The sequence below is a fragment of the Pithys albifrons genome, chromosome 5 (genome assembly GCF_047495875.1).
Source record: "Pithys albifrons albifrons isolate INPA30051 chromosome 5, PitAlb_v1, whole genome shotgun sequence".
Lineage (NCBI taxonomy): Eukaryota > Metazoa > Chordata > Aves > Passeriformes > Thamnophilidae > Pithys > Pithys albifrons.
The window spans coordinates 57,035,511-57,060,165 of NC_092462.1; the positions used below are offsets into that span (position 1 = coordinate 57,035,511).

General features: G+C 37.7%; 1 protein-coding gene across 3 annotated transcripts; it reads right to left on the reverse strand.

Moving 5' to 3' along the window:
* Positions 1–5,355: 5,355 nt before the first annotated feature.
* ANAPC4 (anaphase promoting complex subunit 4) lies at positions 5,356–24,627 on the reverse strand. 3 transcript variants are annotated; one of them, XM_071556688.1, is made up of 28 exons: positions 24,443–24,627; positions 23,749–23,854; positions 22,553–22,685; positions 21,263–21,337; positions 21,104–21,130; positions 20,957–21,001; positions 19,290–19,374; positions 18,810–18,920; positions 18,162–18,245; positions 17,833–17,919; positions 17,114–17,178; positions 16,977–17,019; positions 16,791–16,867; positions 16,542–16,642; positions 16,413–16,464; positions 16,056–16,111; positions 14,845–14,891; positions 13,884–13,940; positions 13,667–13,723; positions 12,994–13,087; positions 11,446–11,543; positions 10,881–10,942; positions 10,750–10,788; positions 10,562–10,663; positions 9,373–9,450; positions 8,508–8,678; positions 7,215–7,338; positions 5,356–6,838 (listed from the first exon to the last, which is right to left on the reverse strand). In XM_071556688.1, exons 1-28 carry the CDS (start codon positions 24,548–24,550, stop codon positions 6,623–6,625), a joined length of 2,400 nt encoding a protein of 799 aa, XP_071412789.1. In that variant the 5' UTR covers positions 24,551–24,627; the 3' UTR covers positions 5,356–6,622. The 3 variants fall into 3 exon arrangements, with proteins under 3 accessions (XP_071412789.1, XP_071412790.1, XP_071412791.1); XM_071556689.1 differs by lacking the exon at positions 24,443–24,627 and adding an exon at positions 24,155–24,363; XM_071556690.1 differs by lacking the exon at positions 24,443–24,627 and having other exon boundaries at positions 23,730–23,810.
* Between the last annotated feature and the right edge of the window lie 28 nt (positions 24,628–24,655).

The following is a 24,655-nucleotide window of genomic DNA, read 5'->3' on the forward strand; positions in this document are numbered from 1 at the left end:
GAATAATGACATCTTCAAAAACAAGAATACATAATGTGAGAGTTACTACTCCTCCTGAAACTAAAAAATCTTATCCTCCAGAGTGTGGAAACAAAGACAAAAAGGACGTTGTTTACTAATTTCATTCTCCAGAAGGCCTCTGCAGCACAAGTGATGATCACACATCTCAGACGCAGGGATCTGTAACATTCCTTGCTGCAAGCTTCTGGGAAACCATCAACTTCTTCTGGCGAGAAGTTTTTCTTCTGTTAGCTAAATGATTTTGAGCTATTTGAAACTATGAATATTTGTCCAAATGTTTACATGACTGAGAAAAGTTAGGTAAATTCCATGCAAACAATGAAGCAACTTCCAGTAATGTGTAAGAAAAATAGTTCCTCCCTTACATATTTACTCCAGCAAATGTCTAAAAGTGATCCCCTGATCAGGAATTGCAACCAGAAATCAAAAACACTGGGAGGATGGCAACATTTGGAACAAAGACTCTTTCACCACGATGTAGATAACCTGTGTGTAGGAAGACACACTTTGTATTTACTTTCATTTTTAGGGATGTTCTCACTTATCTATTCCTCTCAATGCTTCCAAATTCCCTGCTTTAACAAAACAAAACTATTTTTAGAGAATTTCTCAACTCTGGAGAAATATTTTTCAGTAACACTTGGAAAGCCTACCAGAATGAAAAAGCCTTTTTATTTTTCCTCTGCTTAGTCTCACTGGCACTATCAAATGTTTCCCATTATATTTAAAACACTCCCATAAACTGAGGAAACAAGATCCTGGAAATAATTACACTTAAGATAACCCACAATTCTGATCTAATAGGAAATCCTTTGAAAACAAAAATGCAATCTCACTCAACAACCAGCTCCCTCAAAATCATCTATTATAGAATTGAATTAAATTAAAAGAAACATGAGAATTTTGTCAAGAATGCAGTTATATAAGCATGTCATTACTATTACATGGGTTACAGTTGGAGAACATGAGTATGGAGTATGCAGAAAAATATCAGAACTGAGTTCTACCTGTAACTCAAACTTTAACTAAAGAATATATTAGATATATATAAAGAATATATTAGAAAGTCCTCAGATTGCAGAAACAAGTACAGGACTTCCACCACTGCTGTTTCCCTATGGGCAAAACCCAAGCCCTTAGAGAAGGTCGATCCCCACCTCATATTAAAAGTTGGTTTGAAAAGCAGATTTTCAATGTAGAAAATCTGCTATATCAAAGCAGCAGTTGGAAGAATAAAAGGCAAGGAAGGTGATGTGTGGCATGATCTATGTCCTGCCCCAGTTGTTTCTCATCCTTCAAAACTGGTACTTCCCAACTTCAACATGCTGTGGAGCGGTGAGATGGTCCAATATTATTGAAGTGCTGACACTCAAAGCTAGTAACGCAAACTGCATTTGGTAAAGAGATTGCTAAAACAAAACTCTTGTCTTGCGAGAGGGACCTTCAGGAAACAATCTCAACAGACATCAGTTCCCACTGCTGTCATCTTAGAGACAGAACACTGATGACGCTTTATTTCACTGCCCAGTCTGGCATCCTCTTGAGAATCTAAATCGAGCAACTGTTTACTACTACTCTTCAAGCACAGGCAGCAGAAAAGTTCTTGTGAGCAAAGACACCTGGATCAGTTTACGCTGGATAGAAACTGGTATAAGCAATACTGACTTTGCAATAGATCAGCTAAGGAACAGTTAGAAAATCCATTCCAGGAATGATGGTAACAAACAAGAAGGCAATAATAAAGTGCTAGGAAAAATAATGTAGTTGTCAAAGCAAAGTGAGGAGCCTTCAGTGAGGACTCAAGGAAAAATTCTATCCCCTTAAAACACCAATGGTCTTCTGAATAGCACCTACAACTCTCTTGTTCAACTCCTGCCTCAGCCCAGTCATACCTAAGAGACAGTCACAGCAGTTTGCTATAAAATGTCCCCGAAATGCCTTTTAAGGATTGTTAGTGCTTTGAACTTTCTTATCTCCCTTGTAACAGGTTTGAAAGTGAAGCTACAAAACTACCTGATAAACAGACATGCTATAAATCCATAAATCTAAATCAAAAATAAAATTAATATGGCCAATAAAAAGTGATTTGGGTTTAGAAAAAGAAACCAAACCAGAAAGCAACAAATTACGTACTAAAAAATCCCCTCCCCAACCCCTCCCCTCCCACAGCTCTATAAAGTTTGGTTGCTCATTCATATGGTCTAGTGGAAAGTGTTCCTGCCCATGGCAGGGAGGTTAGAACTGAATGATTTTTGAAGTCACTTCCAACCCAAACCATTCTATGATTCTGCACTTCAAGTATCCTAAGATGTTCAAAATCACATAACTTTAACATGTAACAAAACATATTGTTATAACTTATAATACTCAAATCAGGGCATAAATTTGGACCTTGGAAAACAACCACCTGTCTGATTTTCAAGTGCAGAAGTCAAGCTGATTCAGTATAAATTTGCATATTCTCCTTGGAATCCTTTGGAAGCGAGGGAAGAATAGTTTCCACATTTCAACCTTTCTCTGATTGCAAACTGAATTAGCGTTGAAAATGGCTCATTACAGATTGAACAACTCCACCTAGGAAGTCAAATTCATCTCAGATCACAAATTCAAAGCAGCAGTAACTAAGCTGCATTTACAGTTGTCATGAGTACACACGTTGCATGTCTGAGAGATGTTACAGAATAAAAAGTAATGTAATCTCTAATGCAAGCAGAAAAACTGAAAGTGGAGTTTGTTATAGAACCTTAAATCTGAAAGTCTTCTAGGTATTACACATGAAAGGAAAAAAATAGTCAATAAACTTTGCGGGGAAATGGAAGATGTAAATCTCATCTACATTTGTTTGGGACACCCTTCCCTTCCCCAGCTGTAATTAACAGGGATGACCTTGCTTTGAAGTTCTGCCTTTCAGACAACCCAATTCCAACACAGCTACAGAGACTTAGACACAGATTCACTTTAACAGACATCATCTGCAATCAGAGTTCCTGATAGATTTGTTCTACAAAATACATAATTGGTACTTTTGCTAATGCACTTCTTTTCAACAGATCGTAAACATCTTTCTTGTATTTGCTTACTACCCCCCTTTGACTGATTACTGAGTGTAAAGACATGCAGATTTCTCCTACTAATGTTATGAAGTGAATTGGATGAGGGTGTTCACTCACATCTTCTAAGCTTTGCTTTTGTAGCTGTTCGGTATTGAACTAGGAGGGAGGAGAGGAGCAAAGCAGTCTCCTCTTGGTGGGAGAATTCCTTCAACCAGGACTTTAGAATCAAAGGCCAACCCTGGATGAGCTTTGCTGAGTTAAGGACAGGGTGGCACAGGACTTTGGCTAGAGCTGAGATTGTGCCAGTGAAATGTCAATATATTCGATCATGACAGATAAGGTTGTTCCTTCACTCAATATGGACCAATCAACCTCCAGGTCAAGGAAATACCAGTAATCTACAAAGATAAAATACAATGAGGAGACAGGAAACTGGGGACAGAGTGTCTCCTCACTCTCCTCAAGCTGTAATTTCTATCGCTTCCCTGAAAAGCAAGTCAAACCCACTCTCAGAGTGTCAATCCTCCAGAGCAAGCCATCAGATCCCTTCATTTAAACCAGATCCTATTTTCATAAAGTATGCCCAATGCATGTCATAAGTTCTGGGGAGAAACCAGATCAAGAAGTAGATGGGAACTAATTGTTGCCATGAACATAGTAGGAATGTAATGAAAACATAATGAAAAATTCTGCTTTAAATTGTGCCCAGGTGCCTTCAGTGACATTTCATGGGAACAATCAAATTTGGCCTAGAGAATTTGCTTTTAGGTTTAAATCCAAACATCAAAGAGATTAATAGATACCACAGATAAATCAACATACCCCTAAACTCTGGACAGATATTTTAAGTCTTCCAAAACCATAGAATCATAGAATGATCTGGGTCAGAAGTGATTTTAAAGATCATCTAGTTCCAAGTCTTGCTGTAGGCAGGGATGCCACTCCCCAGATCAGGTTGCTCAGAGTGCCATCCAACCTGGTCTAGAACACCTTCAGGGACAGGGCAATAGATACATTGCTGAAATTATCTCATCAGATACGTTGTTAAACCTCTTTGCATTCAAGTTCTTGCTCTCCACTTCCCCTTCATACTCTCTTTAGACTGGTCCCTTCTTTCAATTTTTAAAAAACACTGGTTACACCCATCCATTCACTTTGTCATTATTTCTTCCATAATAAACCCCTCAGCAGCAAAACAGCAAACCAGAAATCTAGGCAGTTTAAGAAGGGAAATTCATTTTAAAATAAAATGGATTGCATTCACTCACACCCTGATATCCACATACTCACAAGCACCTGAACGTGCATGCCTTAGTCTTTGCAAAATTCAGGTGATGACTGCTGAATGCAGGAGGTCTGTCTAGGACTCCTTGTGACTAGACAAAGGGACACCAGCTATTAAGTTCTCAACAAGAACAGGCTCACTCTAAGGAACACTCTTCCAGGGAGAGCTCTAAGAGCTAAACCTGATTGGATTCTATCCTTTAGGTTGTGACAACTCCATAAAAGGACCAGGCATGATTAGGTAATTGCAGACAGCTGCCAGCAGAGCTGTTACAGTGCCAGCTGGGAGCAGAAACCATAATTGCCTCTGTGGGAAAAAGGCTGACCACCACCACTGCATTTATATAGCTTTGTAACTTAGTTTGATACTGGACTTTGCTGACACCAGTGGTCTACAGGCTCATTTCCTAGCAGCATTATTTAACTTAAAGGGAAAGTTAAATGCATTTTATTCACCTACAAGTGGAATTTCTTCTCTTCAACTTTCAGAGGTGGTATGTTGTTTTGGTTTTTCTCTTGGAATTCCTCCCCAGGGCATTCCTCCTAGCGATCCCTAAATATTTTTGCATCTCTCTCCTTGAAACTCACTCTGTAACAATTCCTGTCCTCCTTTCTCCTCATTCACATGCAGTCTTTCTACTAGTTCTTAATTATAAAGTCAAGTCTTCTTCCCTGCTCCAATATGGCTTCTTAGGCTATTGCTTCACAGCACAAGCTAAGCCAGCTCTTCCCCAAAAGCAGCTCATGAAGCAAGAAATTAGAGTCTAAGAGCAACAGATAGTTCAAGGCGGCAGGAGAGATCTCAGATGTTATTGTAGTAGGTAACAAGACATGTGAACCAATTCTGACTACAGATATTAAACACAGACCACAAACTTACCAAAGAACTTCAGTGGTAATGAAGGTGGCTTTCCCATTCTGTCAAGGTTTACATATGGGCTTAAGGATTTTTTAAGTAGGTTTTTCAAAGTCAAGCAGAATTAGGACCAAATGTAGGTACTGTTACAAATAGTGTATTTCAAAACAAAAGGATAAATCTAGCATTTCAGTTTTGCAGTGCCAAATAGCAATTTCAAAAGATTTATTTCTCAAATAGACAATGGAGCACATGCATAAGACTTGGTGCTCCCCACAAACACAAGGTAGGCTTACTGTTCTGAAGGAACATCATGCATTTAGCAGAACTGCTCATTCAAAGAGCTGAGTTTTAAGTCAAGAATGTTAAGAGTTAAGAATGATAGCTAGTAGGGAAAAAGAAAACATTTTAGATTTCTTAACACTGTTTCTAGCTTCCACTGCTTAGCACTACATCATTCCTACAGTAATATACAACATTTCAAGCAACATGATTATGTGAGGGCTATGCATGACATTCAATCCCACATTAGAATAAAAAAATATACTCTCTGTTGTAATTTTCCATTTAAAAAACCCTCCAGATTGAGAAGACAGACTTTCATGAAGAAATTCACAAAACCAGACAGGCTGAGATGTGCAACCACTGGACAAATCATGCACACATAGAGACAAGTGCTGTACTGATGTCTAAAGAACCAAATAGATTGAAATGCTATGCTACTGAGGACATGTTATCAAAAGAGCTTTAAAAACTGTGTATTTAAGTAGTGGCAATTGCCAAATTTTGTTGTCCAACTCCTACACTGATTTGAAATCTTAGATTTCGGTTCTACAGGAAGCTTTCACACCCATGAATAGAACACAAAGTCTGAGAAGAAAAGACTAGGTCCCAAGTTTTGTTCTTTTCATATACAAGTTTGTTTTATCTTTACAACAGTATTTGTGACTGAACAGGCTAACTACAAAAACATCAGCTGGTATTTCTTTTTCTCCTCACTTATAAAAAATGGCAAATAGAAAAGCTTTTACAGAACTTTAGCTGACACAAACCATGTGCCAGACCAAAAAGGGTCAGTAAAGGTACTACAGAAAACAGTTTTAGCTGAGAAGCAATACAGAATTTTGACTAGACTCAGCTGCTTGAGGAGGTACAGGACACATCATCTCAGCAACCTGAAATTAGATTACTTTCTAACTAGTTAGATGATCTTTCAGATGTATTGCTCCAGTTCACCCTCAATCACAGGGACTATATGAATAAAGTCCTTGCCTATTGTAACAGCCAGGATAAGTTTGAATCTGCTTTTAATACTTCCTGTTCATTCTTCAATACACAATTTCTTTGTGTCATTACAAAAAAATATTTACAGTTTGGTCTTGTCCTTTTACTATTATCAAAGCCTATGTCAAGGATCCAGACTTGCTTCACGTTCTTCAGTTTCATCAGGTAGTTCCTCAGCAGATGCACCACACATGTTGTCCTGGCTATCTGCAGGATGATTTAGCTCAGCAGGTTCCCCAGCTGCAATCTGAGTTGTTTCTTCCTCCTCTTCTTCCTCAACTTCCCCATCATCCTCTACATCCATCTCAAACACCCGCACATGGCGGAGATTTGAACTTAGCTACAAAGACGTGAGACAAGAAGTTTCTGTTAATAAATAAATAAAAGCACCAGTACCATCTTAACTGTCAACCAATAGCTTTGAAAATAGCCCTTATCTTTGAAACTGCAGCATGCAGGGAATTAGCAACTTTTCATTGCTCTACAGGCTGAAATGTAAAACAACTACATCGATTAACTTCTGTCAAAGTTTTCCCATGTTGTTCTATGAGACAGGGATGACTGTATCCCGACACACTTATAGCAGATTAAGAGAAAACAATCTGTTTATGCTAAAAAACAGAAGTTTTGATAACTCTTAGGTTACCACTCTCTTCAGTCATGGTACATTTTTTTCTTTAATAGCTTACAGGCTGCTTCTGAGATACTGCACTTACCACACAAGAAACTTTTCTAATGCCATTTACAGAAACATACTGAGCTTTCATATTCTCCAGCACTCTCCACTGATTCTCCAAGAAGACAGTACGTGTGGGTATCTCACCACTCCGCTCATCCAGTCTGCACATAGCAAGGGAAAAAGCACAAAGCCAGTACATCAGAAACAAATGCAGCTCTAAGAAATACTTCTAGTTTTTGATGTCAAAATTCCCTCATATCATATGCCACAAGCAGATGAGCCTTTGAAACCATCATAATGCTTCTACAGATATTCTGGAGTGGGGCATCCAACTCTGGAAAAAGAGCATGTTTCAACTGAGATAAAGACATTGCAGCAGGTGAGAAGGGAGCTGTAAAGTCTGATTTTCCCACAAGAAACAGCTACAGCAGGAGGTGGCTTTCCTTCAAATCACTCCTCTCCAAGGAGTTTCTGGACATAGCCCTGGACACAATGTCTCATGGACATTTAGCCTCCATAACCTTTCTAAGATGCATCACTACAGTTCACCTCTACTCACAGGGACTCTGTAAAGAAAATCCCTGCCTACTATAGCAGCCAGGATTAGTTTGAACTTGCTCTTAAAACTTTCTGTTCATTCTTCAATACACACTGTCTTTGTGGCTGAAAAAAATATTTACAGTTCAGTATGGTTCTTTATTTTGAGGCCAAAGTGCATCTTTAAGCAAACTGGCAGAGAAAAATAAGAAACAAGTAAAAGCAAGGGAAACACAGCAACAAAAAGACTAGATTCACTGCTTGACCTACACTGGCCTTTGTGTGTGTGTGTTCACTTCTACTAGGTGATCTCCTCTCCCTTTACCAACACAGAGAGAGGTACAAAATCTGGTGTTTCAAGAGTAAGCTGACAGTATTTCTAAGGGTGACTACGAGGTGCAAGATGAAGAAATACCTGTGTATCCTTATTACAAGGCAGAGGTGTATGAGCAAATATGCCAAAAAGAATCCTAAACTGAAGTGTTCTCACCAGCAAAGTTAGCATTTTCTAAAGAAAGGAAGATTTCTGATCCTACAGGGTGTCTTCAGTTGATCCTTGCATTTTATGACAGCCAGAAGCACAAGCAGTATCAGCCTCAAAAAACCAAAACCACAAAACAAACTGTTTAGGAAGCTTCCATCTCCCCATTCTACGCTTCCTGGCTCAAAAAAAGGTTCTGTCTTTAAAATACTTTCCCACACACAAAGCATGAGTAAATGTACACAATTAGAATATTTGTTTTATTTGCTTTTCAGTTCTGCATTTTCAGATTTGCTCAAAGTTTTTCAGTACCTTTCTGTAAAATCCCAGATGAAATTCCTATCTTGGTCCTCATCTGTGTATACTGAAGATAAAGGCAGCTGAGCCAAAACTCTCTCCTTCCCCTCTTGTTCCACACTCTCTTTCAGAACTACAGTTATAGTTTCATCATCATAGAAGTGAGCATCCAAACAACTGTAGCATCTATAGGAAAATAATTTAGGAAACATCAAGGAATAAAAGGGAATAGAGAATTAAAACATTTTAAGGTTGCACAGCATTCATGCTAAAAAGCAGTCAGTAGTTAAGAGTGAGCTTTACTGTAAATCATAAAAAGGTCAGTCACAGAGTTATGACACTGAGAGACAGCCATAACCATGGCAGACTCCTGTACCATGCAGGAAAAATGATTCTGACAGGGGGAAAAAAAAGCAACTCACAAAAAAACTTACTACCAATCTTCACATTTCAGATTAAATGTAAGAAACAGTACACAAACAAAATTTAGAAACAACTAAAGGTACTGAGGGCCTTTTTACATGAAAAGGACAACCTTAGTCTGCCATATGCCTTCTAAGATGACTACATTCAGGCATATCAAGTCTTATCTTAAAAAACATCACAAATATAGGCAATAGCTGTTTCCAGCTAGCTTTGCTTCTTGCATTTGTGCTAAACCTCCAGTTTTCAACTGGAAAACAAAAATTAGTTGACTTTGAGATGAAGTGCAAAACAGACTCCCACAACCCTGCAGCTTCCTGCACCTGTGCCATTTCTTACAACCTGACTCTTCCAGGTGAATTAACTTAGAAGTTACCTTAATGCAAAATAAACACTAGAAAACATCACCTTTAATTCAGTAATCTGCAATTCTGGAAGAAAAATCAAGTATACTGACCTGGAGTCTGAGCTCTCATTTATACTGTTGTTCAAGATGTTTCCAAACTCTACTGCAAGAATCCCATTACTGACAGACCTAGAACAACAGTGTTAATTATCTCCGTGGCTTAATTCTTTTCCATTCATAGAAAATCCAAAATCCCTAACAGCAGCTGTGGTATGAGATGGTGTAAGCCTATCTAAGCTGAGCACAATACATGGCTACATCCCAAAATGATGTAACTGGTGGATGGGAACCTTTCAAATTCTTCTGCTTCTCACAAAAATGTGGCTACTGGAATCAAAAGGAAAACTACATCTGGCTTATGGGATATAGTTCTTCTTTGCCAAACTCTGGCTCAATTACTCAAGTCTCACATTCGTTAAGTTACTTGTTACTCTAAAGAAAAAGAGTTTGGATTGTTCTAGGTATCAGTGAGGGAGGAAACAGAAGTCACACCATGGGGCAGTAAATGTTGTCATCAGCAGCTGTCAACTGGAAACACAAAAGACAATTTCAACATGTGCTTTCCGTAGCAGTAAAATTGCTTTAAAAATTCTCACCCCTATCACAGTTCGTTGTGTGCTCAAATCAAATGACAGAGATTACAAAAAGTAGTATTTTATAGAGAGGAGTAGTTTCTGTTGTATTTTAAAACCTGCTCATTTCAGCCATCCCACTGACTGCAGCTTAAACAGTTGTATCGGTACAAGTAGGCAGTGACAAACCACACTGTGGACACAGAAGCTCCTGAAGGTACATAAACCTACACCCCAAAGAAGCGCATACTATTTGATGTACCTGTGAGTACTTCCCATTTTACCTTAAAATATTAAATTACAGGTTGAAAGGGGTTTATCAAAGAATACTATTTACGGAAGACAAAGCAGCACTGGAAGCAGGACTCTCTGCAATTTTTCAGAAGTTTGAACAAACAAGTAATTCTGTGAGCAGCAAAACTAAGGAGTCTGGTATTTTTCCTTAGCCTGGAATCAACCATCTTAGGTCTTGCGATTAGATTTTCTGAGTTCACAAACTCCTGCTACAGCTTCCTGCCGCACTTCCTAACATACCCCTCATTTCTCTAGTAAGAAAGACTATATTCACACTGCTCATTTCTTCTTTTTACAAATAGGTTCAAATAGTAACTGTCTCTGTACACATGTGCCAAAGCTCACAAACCACTTCTTTCTTCCTTTTTTCTTACCTGGAAGTATCAGTATGTCTCCTCAAAATGTGTATTTTAGAAATAGAATTTTCTAATATGGTGAAAAGGACATAATGCATATTGGATGTTTTGTCGTTCCATCTGCAGTGCAGGGGAAGAAATAAAAATTTAGATCAAGTTCTAGTAACTGGTAAACTACACAGAACAAAGAATAGCAACATACTTACAGAAATGGTAGTTTAAATAACTGAGGTGTGGAATCTTCACTGAAAAGCAAAAACCAAAACAGTTTATAAAATGCTACTCGTGCATGAGTTTTAGTTGCACATTTCTTCAATTTCTTTTAATAAAGAAATACCTTTGAGAAATTTTGTAGAGACGCATGCAGACTGCTTGATGCACTGACTTTCCAACTACATCCTAACAAATATAATAAAATTAGGCCACAATATACAGGCAGTTATTCATAATTATACATTTCTAAGGCAAAAAAAACCCCAACCAACTAATCAAAAACCTCTCAGTATCTCTGAAAGAAAAATCCACCAATATTTATGCTGGAATAAGCATTTCTAATGCAAACACTACTGTAACTTCATATACTTGTTTCATGTTTCTCCATAATATTAGACTACTGTATTGCCAACAGACACAGTTATCTGATACACAGCACATACATAAAGACAATTAACATTAAAACTAGATCCCAATAATGTGGAAACAGAAGATGTGAAACAAAAAAATCCCCCATTGTGCTGTCCCCAGCCAAAGGCTTGAGACATGCCAGTAGTGGTGAAGTTCAACTACACCCAAATTGTAGGCGCTCAAAGGCAAAGGATTAAAGCTCCAGGCCTTGCAAGCACAACTACCTACCTTCAGTTACCCCTAAAGGAAAGTTACCTTTTTATAAAAACTGAACTTACTGCTGGTTTCTGTAAACACTGATCAATGACACCTTCCATTTGCCTTTTGACAAAATGCAGAGATTTCTCAGGGTAGTAGGGAAACAGAAGTGGACTTTCTGTAAACAAATAAAGTTAATTTAAAAGATGCTTGTACCTCTATAAAAAATATTAAACCATTGTTAAAGTGACAAATTGAAATAAGCCTAGTGAAAAATCAGTCAGACAGTGGATGGATAGCTAGTCACTGGAGCAGGGTGCCCAGAGAAGGTGTGGGGTCTCTATCCTTGCAGATGTACAGAACTCAACTGCACAAAACCATAAATAGCAGAGTCTAGCTGTTAAATTAGTCCTGCTTTGGTTGGATTAGATGACAGCCTAAATTATTCCCCATTCATAAATTCTTACTCCAGTAACTCACTGGCTCACAATACGAAACTAGATCAACAAGTGAGAAATGGAGGTCTGCCTGCCCCTTCCACTTTTCTTCACAGCCTATTCAAAATTGCAAAGACAGAATTGCATTTACCCAAGACTTAGAAAAACTGTCATCATAAAAGATGTTGTTCAAGCAAAAAAATTTCCATACTTTTTATAGTATCTATGATTTGGTTCCAATAGGACTGATTCTTTCTTATGAAATGAACTACTTTGTAAGAAAAAATTTAGTTTTTGAGATATAACTCCCTACATATTATAAGTACATAGCCTGCTTCTTTTCCAATATTTACCTGGAAAAAAAAAATCACAAAAATTACATCAACCAACAAAGCAATATAAAACACTACAGAAGAGTAGAAAGTGTCAATGACAGAAGCATTACTTGTCCTATAAATCCTCTCAATACCTGCCAAGACAGTACCAACAAAACCACTTACAAACTGTCAGAAATCTTGCACAGTAACAGAAATGACCAGTCAAGGAGTCTACACATTTAAAGTATCAAATGTATTTTTAAAGTATGCCTAAAAATACATTTACTAAATACTATCTTCGAACCAAAAATGCTGCCATTTCCCCCCCTTTTTATAGAATAGGCAGAAAAAGGCAACTGTGGCAAATTCTATTACATGACAGCTTATGCTGTCAAGGTTTTACAGTCTATGGTTTCTAAAGTGATATAAGAATCATTTTCAACATCAGCTCGTTATAGTCTTTTACTTCTTTTTCACCACTCATTAACAAAATAATCTCAAAATCCAGTGAAAAATACAAGATAGGACACTTCACCCAGGCACAACTTTAGCATAACTATTACTTTCTTAAACTGGAATTAAGATATCCTAAAAGAGATATCTTCTGGAATTCCTTCCAAGCCAAGACTTCCCAGACTGGTATAGAAAAGACAGGGAGCTACCAATACCTAAAAATAGGAATTAACTGGGTAAAGAGCTACATAAAACCTGTGTAAAATAACAAGGCCCATTAATTTTACTCTACTCAGATGAAAACCAATGATCGACACTACAGAAGTAACTCATAAGCATGAAAAAACAGATTACTCTTCTACATTTGTTACACTCTACATAGATCCTTGAGTCACTTTTATTTTTTATGAAAGCACATTACCTTTAAGATGAGTGCTATTTTTGAGAAAGTTAAACCACTGGTTTCCCTCTGTATTAGGTGGTGATAGAAGGTCATCATCTTCATCTTTCAAGTACTAGAAAACAAACAGACACTTTTAAGACTGCAATTTAAGAATAGGGAACATTGGAATTCACCTCCAACATTGCCCCTAGCAAGTGTATTAGACATTTCTTGTTAAATTAACATGCCATAGCTTTAAAACTAGATATTCCACCTCTTCTAGAAACAATTAAAAAAAATCAACTACTACCTAAGATCACATGGTGATATTTCCATGAAAAACTGATTCTTAAATCAAGTTGAATTTAAAATGTTTTGAAATCCAGTGATGAATGCCATAAAGACAAGAACACATTTCAGTTTTACTGAAGCTGGCTTTTACAGCGTTACTACTGCTGGCTGCAAAGAAGTTTCGTTCTTTTCCTAAAAATACAGTATGTGTAAGGTAAAACTGTAAGGTATGTTTTTAAGCACTCCTTTTCCTAACAATAACAGGGGAAAACAATTAAAATACTCTCTTTTACCATTACAGATATAAGCAACACAGAACAAAAGCACCAGGGAAGAAAAGGAGACACAGCTTTAAAAGCTCCTTCATGTAAGAATTGTCTCATTTATTCTTCTTTTTGCATTTATTCCTTAGCTCTTTTACCTGGCCAACTCTTTCCACATTGAAATATTTTCCTTTACGACTGTAAAGTTCTGGTGCCTGAAAAAATAATGCAAACAAGCCCGTTATTTAAACACAAAGTTAATGAGAAGTAATGAACAAGAAGATTATTGAATTTTTTATTGTAAGACTTTTCAGACTCAGTTATTGGCAGTAAAAATACAGTCAGATGCTGTACTTGGAAAACCATGTCACTCACCTCATTGAAGTGCTCAGTAAGAAAATCAGCAACAAATGTGATATCTTTTTGCGTCATCTAAAAGGAAAAATAAAACCAGAAGCAGTGAGGAAAGCAAAGGATAAGAAATACATTTCAATGAGCCCAGAATACGTGTTCTATAGGCTCCACAAGCACTGCTCCCTCAGCCTGTGCTCACAGGGCACGTGCTCCAGCCTCCAACCTGCCTGGGAGACCTCTGCTGAACCCACCCCAGTTCATTCCTGTCTGTCCTGTACAGGGGGGCCCCAAGCTGGAGGAAGTGTTCTAGACACAATCTGACAAGTGTTAAATAAGGACAGTAACTACCACCCTTCCCTGCTGGCCATGCTCTTTTTAGTACAGCCCTCGTTTCCCCTGGCCACCTTTGCTGCCAGGGCACGCTGCTGGCTCCTGCCCAGCTGGTACCCTCTGACATCCCCAGGTCATCTCAGCAGAGCTGACACGTTCCCAGCCAGCTGAAGCCCAGCTGTGCAATAGCAGGGGGTTACTCCTCCCCAGGAGAGAACTGCAGGAGGGCCCTACCTGTGCATTCCTCCAGCCTACTTCCCTCTGAAAGGCAACTCTGCCCTTAAGCCAGGGCAGCATGATGGTGGCTGCAAATCCAAAGCAGGCATGTTCCATCTCCTCTACCAGGGCACTGGTAAAGATGTTAAAATCCCACTCTATTTAACTTAGTCACTTAAGGTATATAAAGAGCTGCTATACACAGAGGCCTTCCATTCACATACAGTGCACTAAAAACAGTAGTATTAACAAAACAGAAAAAGCAGTTCATGCAAGACAGCATATTACTGTGAATCTGCAGGCATCAAATTTCTCAAAAAAATTACAGACACTATCCTTTTAAGTTTTGAAACAAACCCAAACCTTTAATTCTGCTTTCAAGTCGCCAAGCAGACTAGAGAGTATATCACCATTTATCAGAAAACGTTATTACTACCTTGTTCAGCTCTGGAAGCACATGATCTTCTGACATCCTCAACATGGCTGAGGGAAAAATTACATTCTTATTGCATTAACACTGTTTTCCCAACATTCTTAATTTTTCATGTCTATGTAATAAGACACTGTAGTTAAAATAAATTCATCAGAAGCAAAAGCATCTGGATGAAGAATTACGAGTTGAGACTGAAATTAAGCCCCACTAGTCCCACTAGCTTACAATACAAATCTTGAAGAATTTTTATCTTTAAACTTTTCCAACTGCATTCTACCCTGTTCAAGGCTGAGATAAAATTGTTATAAAAAGAGTTCATAAGTATTTATTTTTGTACATACTAAGAGCAGAAAAATGGATATATATAAAATACATAAATACTGTCGTGCCCAGAAAAATGTGTCTGAAGAGAATTGCACAGAAGTAATTTTAAATTAGCTTGGCTTGGATACAATTCTCTCTTTAGTTTCAAAACAAGCAAATACAGTGAACATAACACTACAACACACAACATCAATAGTTCTGCTTTCTGCAATTTTTAAAATTATTCCTGATAGTAAGTGCTAACACCGCATCTCTGGTGCTTTTACAGTATTTGGTAAGACTGCTTAGGTTTTGTAAAGTACTTCTAAGATGATGAATTAAAAATTACAAACTTATTCATAACCACTTCTTTTAAAAAAGCAGGATAAAATCAGTGTTCTGTGCTTCCTTCTCACATTTTCTCTGCAGCTCCTCAGACACAATTAAGGTTGCTACTAAGTGCACCCAGACATTTAAAGACTGTTTACATCTGTGCAGAACCTTACAGCTAACCAGGCTGTCACAGGAAAAAACAGCAAGTAACCGAGTAAAGGAGACTTAGACTGTACTTCAGATTTGGTGCAAACTAAATGAAGTCCTTTATGCTATCCAAGCCAAGACCAGCAAATTGCTCATGAAGCAGAAAACAGTTTGGAGCAACATTTCAGGTCAAGTATATACAATATCCACTCCACACACTAAGTTTAACTGAGAACTATCAAATTTGTGATCTATGTGTTTAGTATTATAAGTACTCTTTTCTCATCAACTGTATCCTTTTAGATGTCCAGAAATTTTCTATTAAGAAATAAATAGATGTTTATAACTAAGACTGGCCTGATTATTTGCTAATATTTCAATGCTCACAACAGAAAACAGACACTGGATGATTACTATGTCATGAAACTTACCAACATACAGCCACCGAAAAAATGCCTTGAAGTTCTTCATGCTACTGTCAATAACTCTGAGGAAGAAACAACAAGAGGAATTACAAGACCTAAATGTCACGAGCAGCTCCAGTCTTAAGTCCCATCTTTTCTTCAGAAAGGCCTGCAAGGACTTTGTTTTTTTCAAAATGCCCAATGTAACCTTTCAAGTAACACTATTCTTGCAGTATGAGTCTATGAGATGCAGTGAGACAAGATGAAAGCTCACCACCAACAGTGCAGCTTTCCTGTTCCAACCTCCTCTATTCCCAGCCACATGCGTTCCCTTCAATATAAGACTCACAGGAATGTTTTCCACTCTCCAGACTTTATACTTACTGAAGCAGCTCATTTGCCTTCAGGATGAAAGAACCAACAGCAGTAATAGCCTCTGTAAAAAAAGTGAGCCATTATTATTAAGCCTTCAAAAGTGAAATCAGATCACTTAAGTAGCAGACACTACTGTACCTTCAATTCCAGATGCATCTAATCCCAGAGACTCATATTTTTGTTTCCATAAAGCCATTCCTTTCAATTCACTCAAGTGGTATAACAGTGCCTCAGAGCCACTACGAAGGAAGAGCAAAGTATAATCTTTTAGTCACCAACTGGAAATTCACTGCTTTCCTGCATGCTAATGATAGCATGATAATGCTATTGTCATTTAATGTGCAAAGTGCCTTTAATCTCTATTTTCTTGGACATTCTGTGACCTACCTTTGCAAATGACTTATGACCAACTTCTGTATACTGGAATAGGAAGACTCTATGGACTGACCAAGCTTTTTTAAACCCTGTTAACAAAGAAATACTAGTATGTAACTTTCTGTCAACCTATCAGAACAATGATTAAAAGATATTGACACAGATTGTTTTAGTATGTTTAAAAATATGTTAACATACCTTTACCGTCAGTTGGTTCATTAGTAATGCCTGAAGTTCCAGACTGAAGAAGGTGGGGAGAGAACCAAATACACATTTTATTTTGTGTTTCAACATCAAGTGCAAAATGCATACTCGGATAAAACAACAGTAACTACCTTGCTTTGCCCCATAACAACAGCTGCATAAACTCATCCTGAACAGAAGTGGTTGTATTCTTTTCCTGTCAGTCAAAATGATTGAAAGATTGGTGAAGAGATTAAATCCAGGCTACCAAATTATCTCACAAACACTTCAATAAAATATATTGGAGAACCCACACATCCTTGAGTGTTGAAATCAGATCACTGAAAATTTTCTAGTACTTTAAGGGTTTTTTCAATTGTATTGCCCAAAAAAATTGTAAGCTGTTTAACATCACCAAAAATCTATTTAAAAAAATATTCATATTCAATGAACTTCTGGCTATGGTCAATGAACACAAAATTTAAACAAATCCAAGACCATCTTAATCACAGATGTTATACCTGCTCTACTGACCTAGGATGTAAGTGCTGTTACTCACCATTTACAGTAATCAGTTTAACAATGACTAAGGTACAAAGAGCAAAACCTTAAATAGAAAGCAACTGATAAACAGCAGGGCAAGCTGAAAGCTTCACTTAGGTAACTCAGAATAAATAAACCAAAGAAGTATTACAATACAATCATGCTTGCTTGTACTCAGCCATCTTCAGCGTCAGAGTGCTTGACACACAAGAGATTCCAGGTTGTCTCTGAACTTAACTGGAGGCATCACACTTAAACATTACGATACTAACATGAACAACAGAATTACTGCAAAAGTTTGTCCAAAAGAATGGTTAATCCTATGTACCTGTACAAACTTTGTGAGTCGTGAGTCCATCTGCATCAGTATTTCCTCCCATGCTTCACACATGCATGTCAATGACAACTTTATATACTGTAATACAGAAACAGACATTATTTCCTTTCTCCCATTCAACGTCACATTCAATTGGATGTTACAATACAAAGGGAAAAGATACTGTAGATCTTATTTAAAATTTATTATCAAATTCCAAGTTAGGGCTCTACATTTACCAAAAATCAATTTTGGCTTCCTGCTATTAATTTACTTGCATTTAAGAGTATCAAAGCCTGTAAGAACTGTGATATTAAAAGGACAGTGTAACATGACTGTACCTGTAACAGAGTTGAAATGTGAGTAAACTTCCGGGCCATTCGAGTTACCTCAGGTAAGTAACTTGATAACAGACTAGTGTCCAACTATAACAAATTAAACAACCAACAGTTAACAGATGATTTGTCTTTTAAGAAATTCTAGATTACAGAAATTAAAGGACAGACTGAAAGGACCCACAGAAAAACTGTCAGTTCTCACTTCCTTAACGTCAATTTTAGGAGGAAAATACGTGCCATTCAAAGAGCAAATATTTTTAGTACATGTATAAAAACTCCTGATGAGATTCCTCATTCTGGAGTTCTAACAGCAAGTTTTAAGGATGACTGTTCTGCATAGACAGGATAATCAAAAGCATTGTTGTTATGCCTTTGTGTGCAGAATGAAGAAAATTTGAATAACTGTAAATGTAATTGAATAAATGAATGTTATTTTAAAAGAATGCCTTGGACCATCACTGTCAGTCTTATGAGTGAAACTGCATGTCTACATCATAAATCCAAAAGCTAAATTGGGATGAATTTCAGAAAGGCTGGAAATAGTAGTTTGTCAGTTTTTTCTGCAAATAATGGGAAAACAATAAAGGTACCCGAATGCTATTAAAAAAGCAGATTTACTTTAAAAGAACATTTTTAGATTACTTTACTTGCCTGGAAATATGTTATCTCTGCTTCGCTGTCTGAGGAGTCTTGTATCTCTGTAATAACTGACAGCGATTTCAAATCACTAGACAAACACAGCCCACGACAAGAACCTGCCACCTGAAGATTCCAGTTTAAAAGTTAATAAAATACTGCATTTCCTCTAAGACGCATTTACTACTCTAACACATTGACATTCAAAGTGATTGTGACATGTAAAAACAAAGCATAATTTTCAGCTACTGCTAAGGAACAAAACCACGTTTTTATTGTAGATTAACATTGAACTTTGCTTGAGAGGGAAATACGATGTTGAATTTTCCAGTTAGAATGTCTTTTCATCAATAACCAAGAACCCAATTAATTAGTTTCTATAAATTCAGCAACCCATTTTCACTTGTGTGCAAGCATACACATGTATATTTTCACTCAATTTAGCTGAAGTTTGGTATTTTATGAAGAAAAAGTATGGAAAGGAATGAAACGTACCCCAGTTACTGTAGCAATCTTGAACATTCCATAAGCATAAATCTCAATAAATCCTGAGCTGCCACCAAGGACAAGAGCATTAAGCCTATAAATACAGAACAGTGTGTTGACAAGCATACTAAAAGGAATTTGATTGCAGATATAGTTCTTAATACTTAAATTCCATTCCTTTAATAATGTTCCTCTAACAAATCACTGCACAACAGGGAAACACTGTGCTGCTCTCTGTGATTCAAGAAATTTAAAAGCAAACAAAAAAATTAGCTTGGATTTTACTGCTAAAATCTGCTTCTAACATTTACAGTATCAATTGCTACAATAAGTGAGAGAATAAGGAAAAGATAGTACAATTTAGTCACAGAGTCCTTTTTCACTAACTTTATACCTTGCAGAATAAAAAAGTAACAAGCCCCTAGCTACAGTCACCTATACCCATACAGGCTGCAAAGCATTCTTAAAATGCTGCTTTGAGTTTATCCTACCTACATGCAGAGTAATTTTGTCACAGTCACTCAGTGGCCCTCCTCAACAAAACCTCAAAGATAATAAATATTTGAAATGGATGCAGCAACAATAACAGCCACAGAAGTAACAGCATCAGAAACAGAAACCCAATTTCAAAGAACAGGGTCTAAGACAGAGACAGGTCTGTGTTTTGCTCACTTACTAATATCAAAGTGCTAGAGTGGCTTGGGAAAACACCTATAAATACAGGAAAATTAACTGCAATTTTTGCCTGTTACACACCTAAATATGTTGAAGCAGAATGTTCCTGTTAAAGCCAAGACAGAAGTTTGCAAAACAGTATCTGAAAAATGTTTGGATTGAATGTATGAAGGGAACACAGAATCCACAAGGCTCCACCACAGACAGCCACATCTCTCGCTCAGGGAAGGTGTGGTAGTTTTAGCCAGGCCTCCAATTATCAGGCTCAGAGAATCCACGACCCTGAGATTAAGAGTCTCATGCTAGCTGGGCTGAAATCCTACTGCAACAAGAGGAATCAAGTCTTAAAAAGGAAAAACTAGTGATAGACAGAGATGCAAATATTGATATAAGGAGGACAATTCTCAGTGGTGAGACTGCAAAGAACAGTGAAAATGAATGGAAAACAAGGCACAGATGCTCAGTGCCCTCCTCAAAAAACACAAGTGCTGCACAAAGCCAGGCTCAGTTTGTAAAACTACACTTCTTCCAGCTGCTCCTGGAGTGTTTCTTACTAACAAATGTTTATTTCAAAGTAAACCTAAGATAGCTGATTCAGAGCTAATTTTAAATTTAGCTGGTCACACTCATATAAACCTTCAGGAATTCCCTATCTGTAATAAATATCTCCAAGACCAGCTTCAGTAACCCCAAGAAATCTTCTAAGAAAAAGAAGACATGGCACTAACAGCAGTTGCTGATAAAGTGCCTCGTAATCCCTCTAAACTGAGGGGGAAGGTGTAAACTGAAGGAGACTTCTTTTTTAACCTATTCTTTGAACTGTATCTTTGTACATAGAATTAAAAAAGACACTCCATATAATTTGTCCAGGACCCTTAAAAGTAATTTTGAATAACTTAAAGGTAAATTCACTTATCCAGTATTTTATACTTTTAAAAAAACAATCCAACAAAAAAACCCTAACAAAACTCAACCAACAACACCACACAGACGGAATTTACCTGACATCACCCAGAAGCTTCATAATCTCATCTGACTTTTCTTCACTGAAAATACAAAACACGTAATTAGGGCTTATGTAGCTTGTTTCAACATCAGAAAACAAAATAAACAAAAAAATAGAGCACTACAAGATGACAGTTTCTTACCTGAAAATTTTCGCAGTGGTACTGTAGCTGAAAACAAAATAATTATTCTCAATAACAATGTTCAGACATCTGTAGAGCATTAAAGATGAATAAAGGACCAAATGACAAATGACAAATAGTATCTTCTCAAGCTTTCTACTGTAACACTGTAACACTTACTTTTTTGGTAGCGCTGGTAATTTAGGCAAAAGAAGGTTTGATTCATCCTCAGCATTATAAAAGGACGTGAGCACACTGAAAAATAAGTAATACTGCCTTTATTACCCAAGCTGCAAAAATGAGAAGAGACTTTCAACTCCAGTTAGAACACATAAATACCTCATGTATATCAGAGCTACAAATATCAGAGGTTAACCCCTTATGGGACCTTTAATAATTTATCAAGTGATCAAATTAATAAAAGAACTCTGAAAATCCTTTTTTATTTACACTGAATAAAGTTTGGATCTGCTGGCTCAGAGGCTTGCCACCAAAATCCTTCAGCATCTGTAATGCAGTTACTGGCAGAGGCTTTCAGTTTGATCTCTGCAGTACAATCTACCCACACCCCAAAATAGATAAAGACACATTGCAGTGAGAGGAAGATTAAAGTGCAGTAATTAATATCACACCTTAGACATGCCAAAAGGATGAGATTTCCCATAAGGAGCTAGGCCTATCCCCATTAGGAGAAAAATGTTACAAGCAATTCAAGGAGCAGTTATTTTCATGCTATTTGAAGACTGGGGGTTTCTGGAGGGGAAAATCCCCAAGTCAGCCTTACAACACCTCCCTCTTTTAAATAAATGCTCTATTTAATTCTTTTCTTGCACTGCAATGAGGTGCATATCAGAAGTTTCTGTAAGACCACAGAAGCAGGGACCATGATGTCCTCCAGCTCACCAGTGCTGCTGAGAACTGTTTAATGCCACAGAGCTCATGGTCACTAGGGACAATCTGACTTCCTGAAGAAAACAACTGCCAGTGGGGGTGGATGTAACACCAAAGACACACCACGAAAGATACAAACACCAAACTAAAGATCTTGAAAACACAGGTGAAGAAAGATTTAAATATAATTATTCTAACTAAATAGAAGAACATAACATTATTCTAATTAGTTTAATAAATTGATTAGTATTGAAGTAAACAGTACCAGAACATTGGCTGTACAAACTACCACTAGATTAAGCAGCTCTTAAGAGGCAGGCACTCAAGATTAGATCACACATTAAATTTCAGCATGAAGAACAATAAGACTAAGGTATCAGCAATAAAAATAAGCACATAAAGTGTGTCTATTCTAAAAAAAAAAAAAAAGAGGGGAAATTTTAGCCAAGTGGTGAAAAGAAGCTACAGCTAAGGAATTTTGTATTATTTTATGACTGCTTGTAACATACCAAGTATAAATTATTAGTAAAGTGGGCACTACATAGCCTGTAATTTACTTTCAGAGTCTTTCAGACTCACCTGCTTTCCTCAGTTACTTCCATCCAATGCATATATGTGATAGATAAGTCCACAGAGAAGGAGTGCAAGCTTTCAGGTTTTTCTACATCACACAGAATAATCCGCTTGGTATCAGCAAGGCCAAAAGCCAAAACTAGAGAAAGACAAGTAAAACGTATAAATAACCAATGTGCAAAACTCTGTATCTTGCACTGAACTAGAAAACAATGTGTCTTCAAGACCAACTACTGGACAGAGTTTTCTTTGTCTATTTACAGTCCTTTCAAACTCTCATTTGAAATCTACTTACTAGAATGGAAGTCTGAACTCCTGTCATGTTTTAGGTGATAAATTTAGGGCAAAGGCCAGATTTCATGATTATTTACCTACATGTCGAACTGAACATCCTTCTAACAACAGTTCTGATAAAGTAGAGCCTCCTGATTTTTCAAATTTGAGGCCAGTATTACAAAGACTGTCCACAGAAAGGTTTGGGTTTTATGGCAACAAAACAAAAGTTAGGACTTGCTCAGTAACTTTTGCATCACTTTTTTCCTAACTTTCTCCATCCCTAATAGCACACGTTTCTGTACTTACTTCATTGTAATCACAGGTAACCAGCTTAAAAAGAGTTTCTTAAACACCTCAGATGCCATCAGAAAACAATATAGGTATTTTTTGCCCGCATGTCATGGAAGAAGATTGTTCCCATTCTCCCACCTTCAATTATTCAAAACTTAACTGGTTTCCGTCATAAGTTTATTAAGCAACTAATTTCAACATTACTTCTGTAGATAAAGGGTTTTTATTTTTTCCTCTGTGGTCTATTATTAAGAGCAATTTTAACCTCTGAATTTTTGCCTATGCTAAATAAGATGAGCTCTTCAATCAGTCCTGATCAGACAGTCCCTTTCTCTCCCAAATAAACTTTGTAGTTCATACAAAAACATTCTGCGTAGTTAAGAGGCTGAAGTTTTGCTGTATCTTGAAAAACAGTATTTTGAACACAAAGCTGTCTTGCTAATCTTTCTTGTAACCGCATTCAATGTGTTAATCTATTACTGTGAATGAACCTACATAAAACTAAGCCATCCTTCTCTTCAAGTAAAGTTAACTTAAAAATTGTCCTTCACAGATAAAAGGTATCATCACCACAACATTCATAATTTCCCATGGGATTTTTATTGCACCATATCACCTCATATACTTCACATTACTTTTGCCATCTGGTCTCCAGGCAAGAGCAGTCACTTCTTTTCCTGTATTTTCATTTGGAGGCAAACTCCACACTCGTTGAAAGTTTGCAAGCCGATGAAGTAAAACCTATAAAGCAAATACATTGAAGACAAACTTAAACCACACTCTCACATCAAGACCAGTTTATAAACCAGTTCAAGATACACTTTACCAGTTTTTAAGAACCCCTGTGTCATAAATATCATGTGCTCCTTTCGGAGAGATTCACTCCTATGTTCTTTTAGAAGGCAGCCCAGTGCTTACAGGACTTCACAGAATCACGGAATCATAGAATCAGTTGGGTTGGAACAGACCTCTGAGATCATCAAGTCCAACCCTTAATCCAACTCCACTTTGATTGCTAGATCATGAGACAAGGACAGATACCTGTAACCAGCAGAAGTCACCCATTGACTCTCTAGCAGACAATCCGAGAGCACAAGTCTTGTGTTCAAGCACGGTCACATACAGAGGTTCCCAGAAAAAAACACTCGACTACATATTTAACTGAAAGACGAACATTCGTGCACTTTAAAATTCCACAAACGCAGGCAACGAGCGCATCACCATTGTTCCTAAAATGCTCGGCCAGGCTTACAAGCAGCAGCAAAGGCAGAGCGGCCTGCAGGAAGAGGTGGAGCCCTGCCGCCCCTTTCGCCTCCGCAGCGCACTCACCTCCCCCGCACGGTTGGCCAGGGCGATCAGGTCCCTCTTAGGGGACCAGGCCATGAACACGACCTCCTGCGGCAGCTGCTTCTCGCCCACCTGCCGGAAGGCGGGCATGACTGCGGGCTCTGCCGGACCCGGTCCGTCCCTGCACTGCCCCGCTCCCTAGCTCCCGCCGCTTCCGGGGCGGCCCTTCCCGGTGCTGGCGGGCCCGGGGCGGGG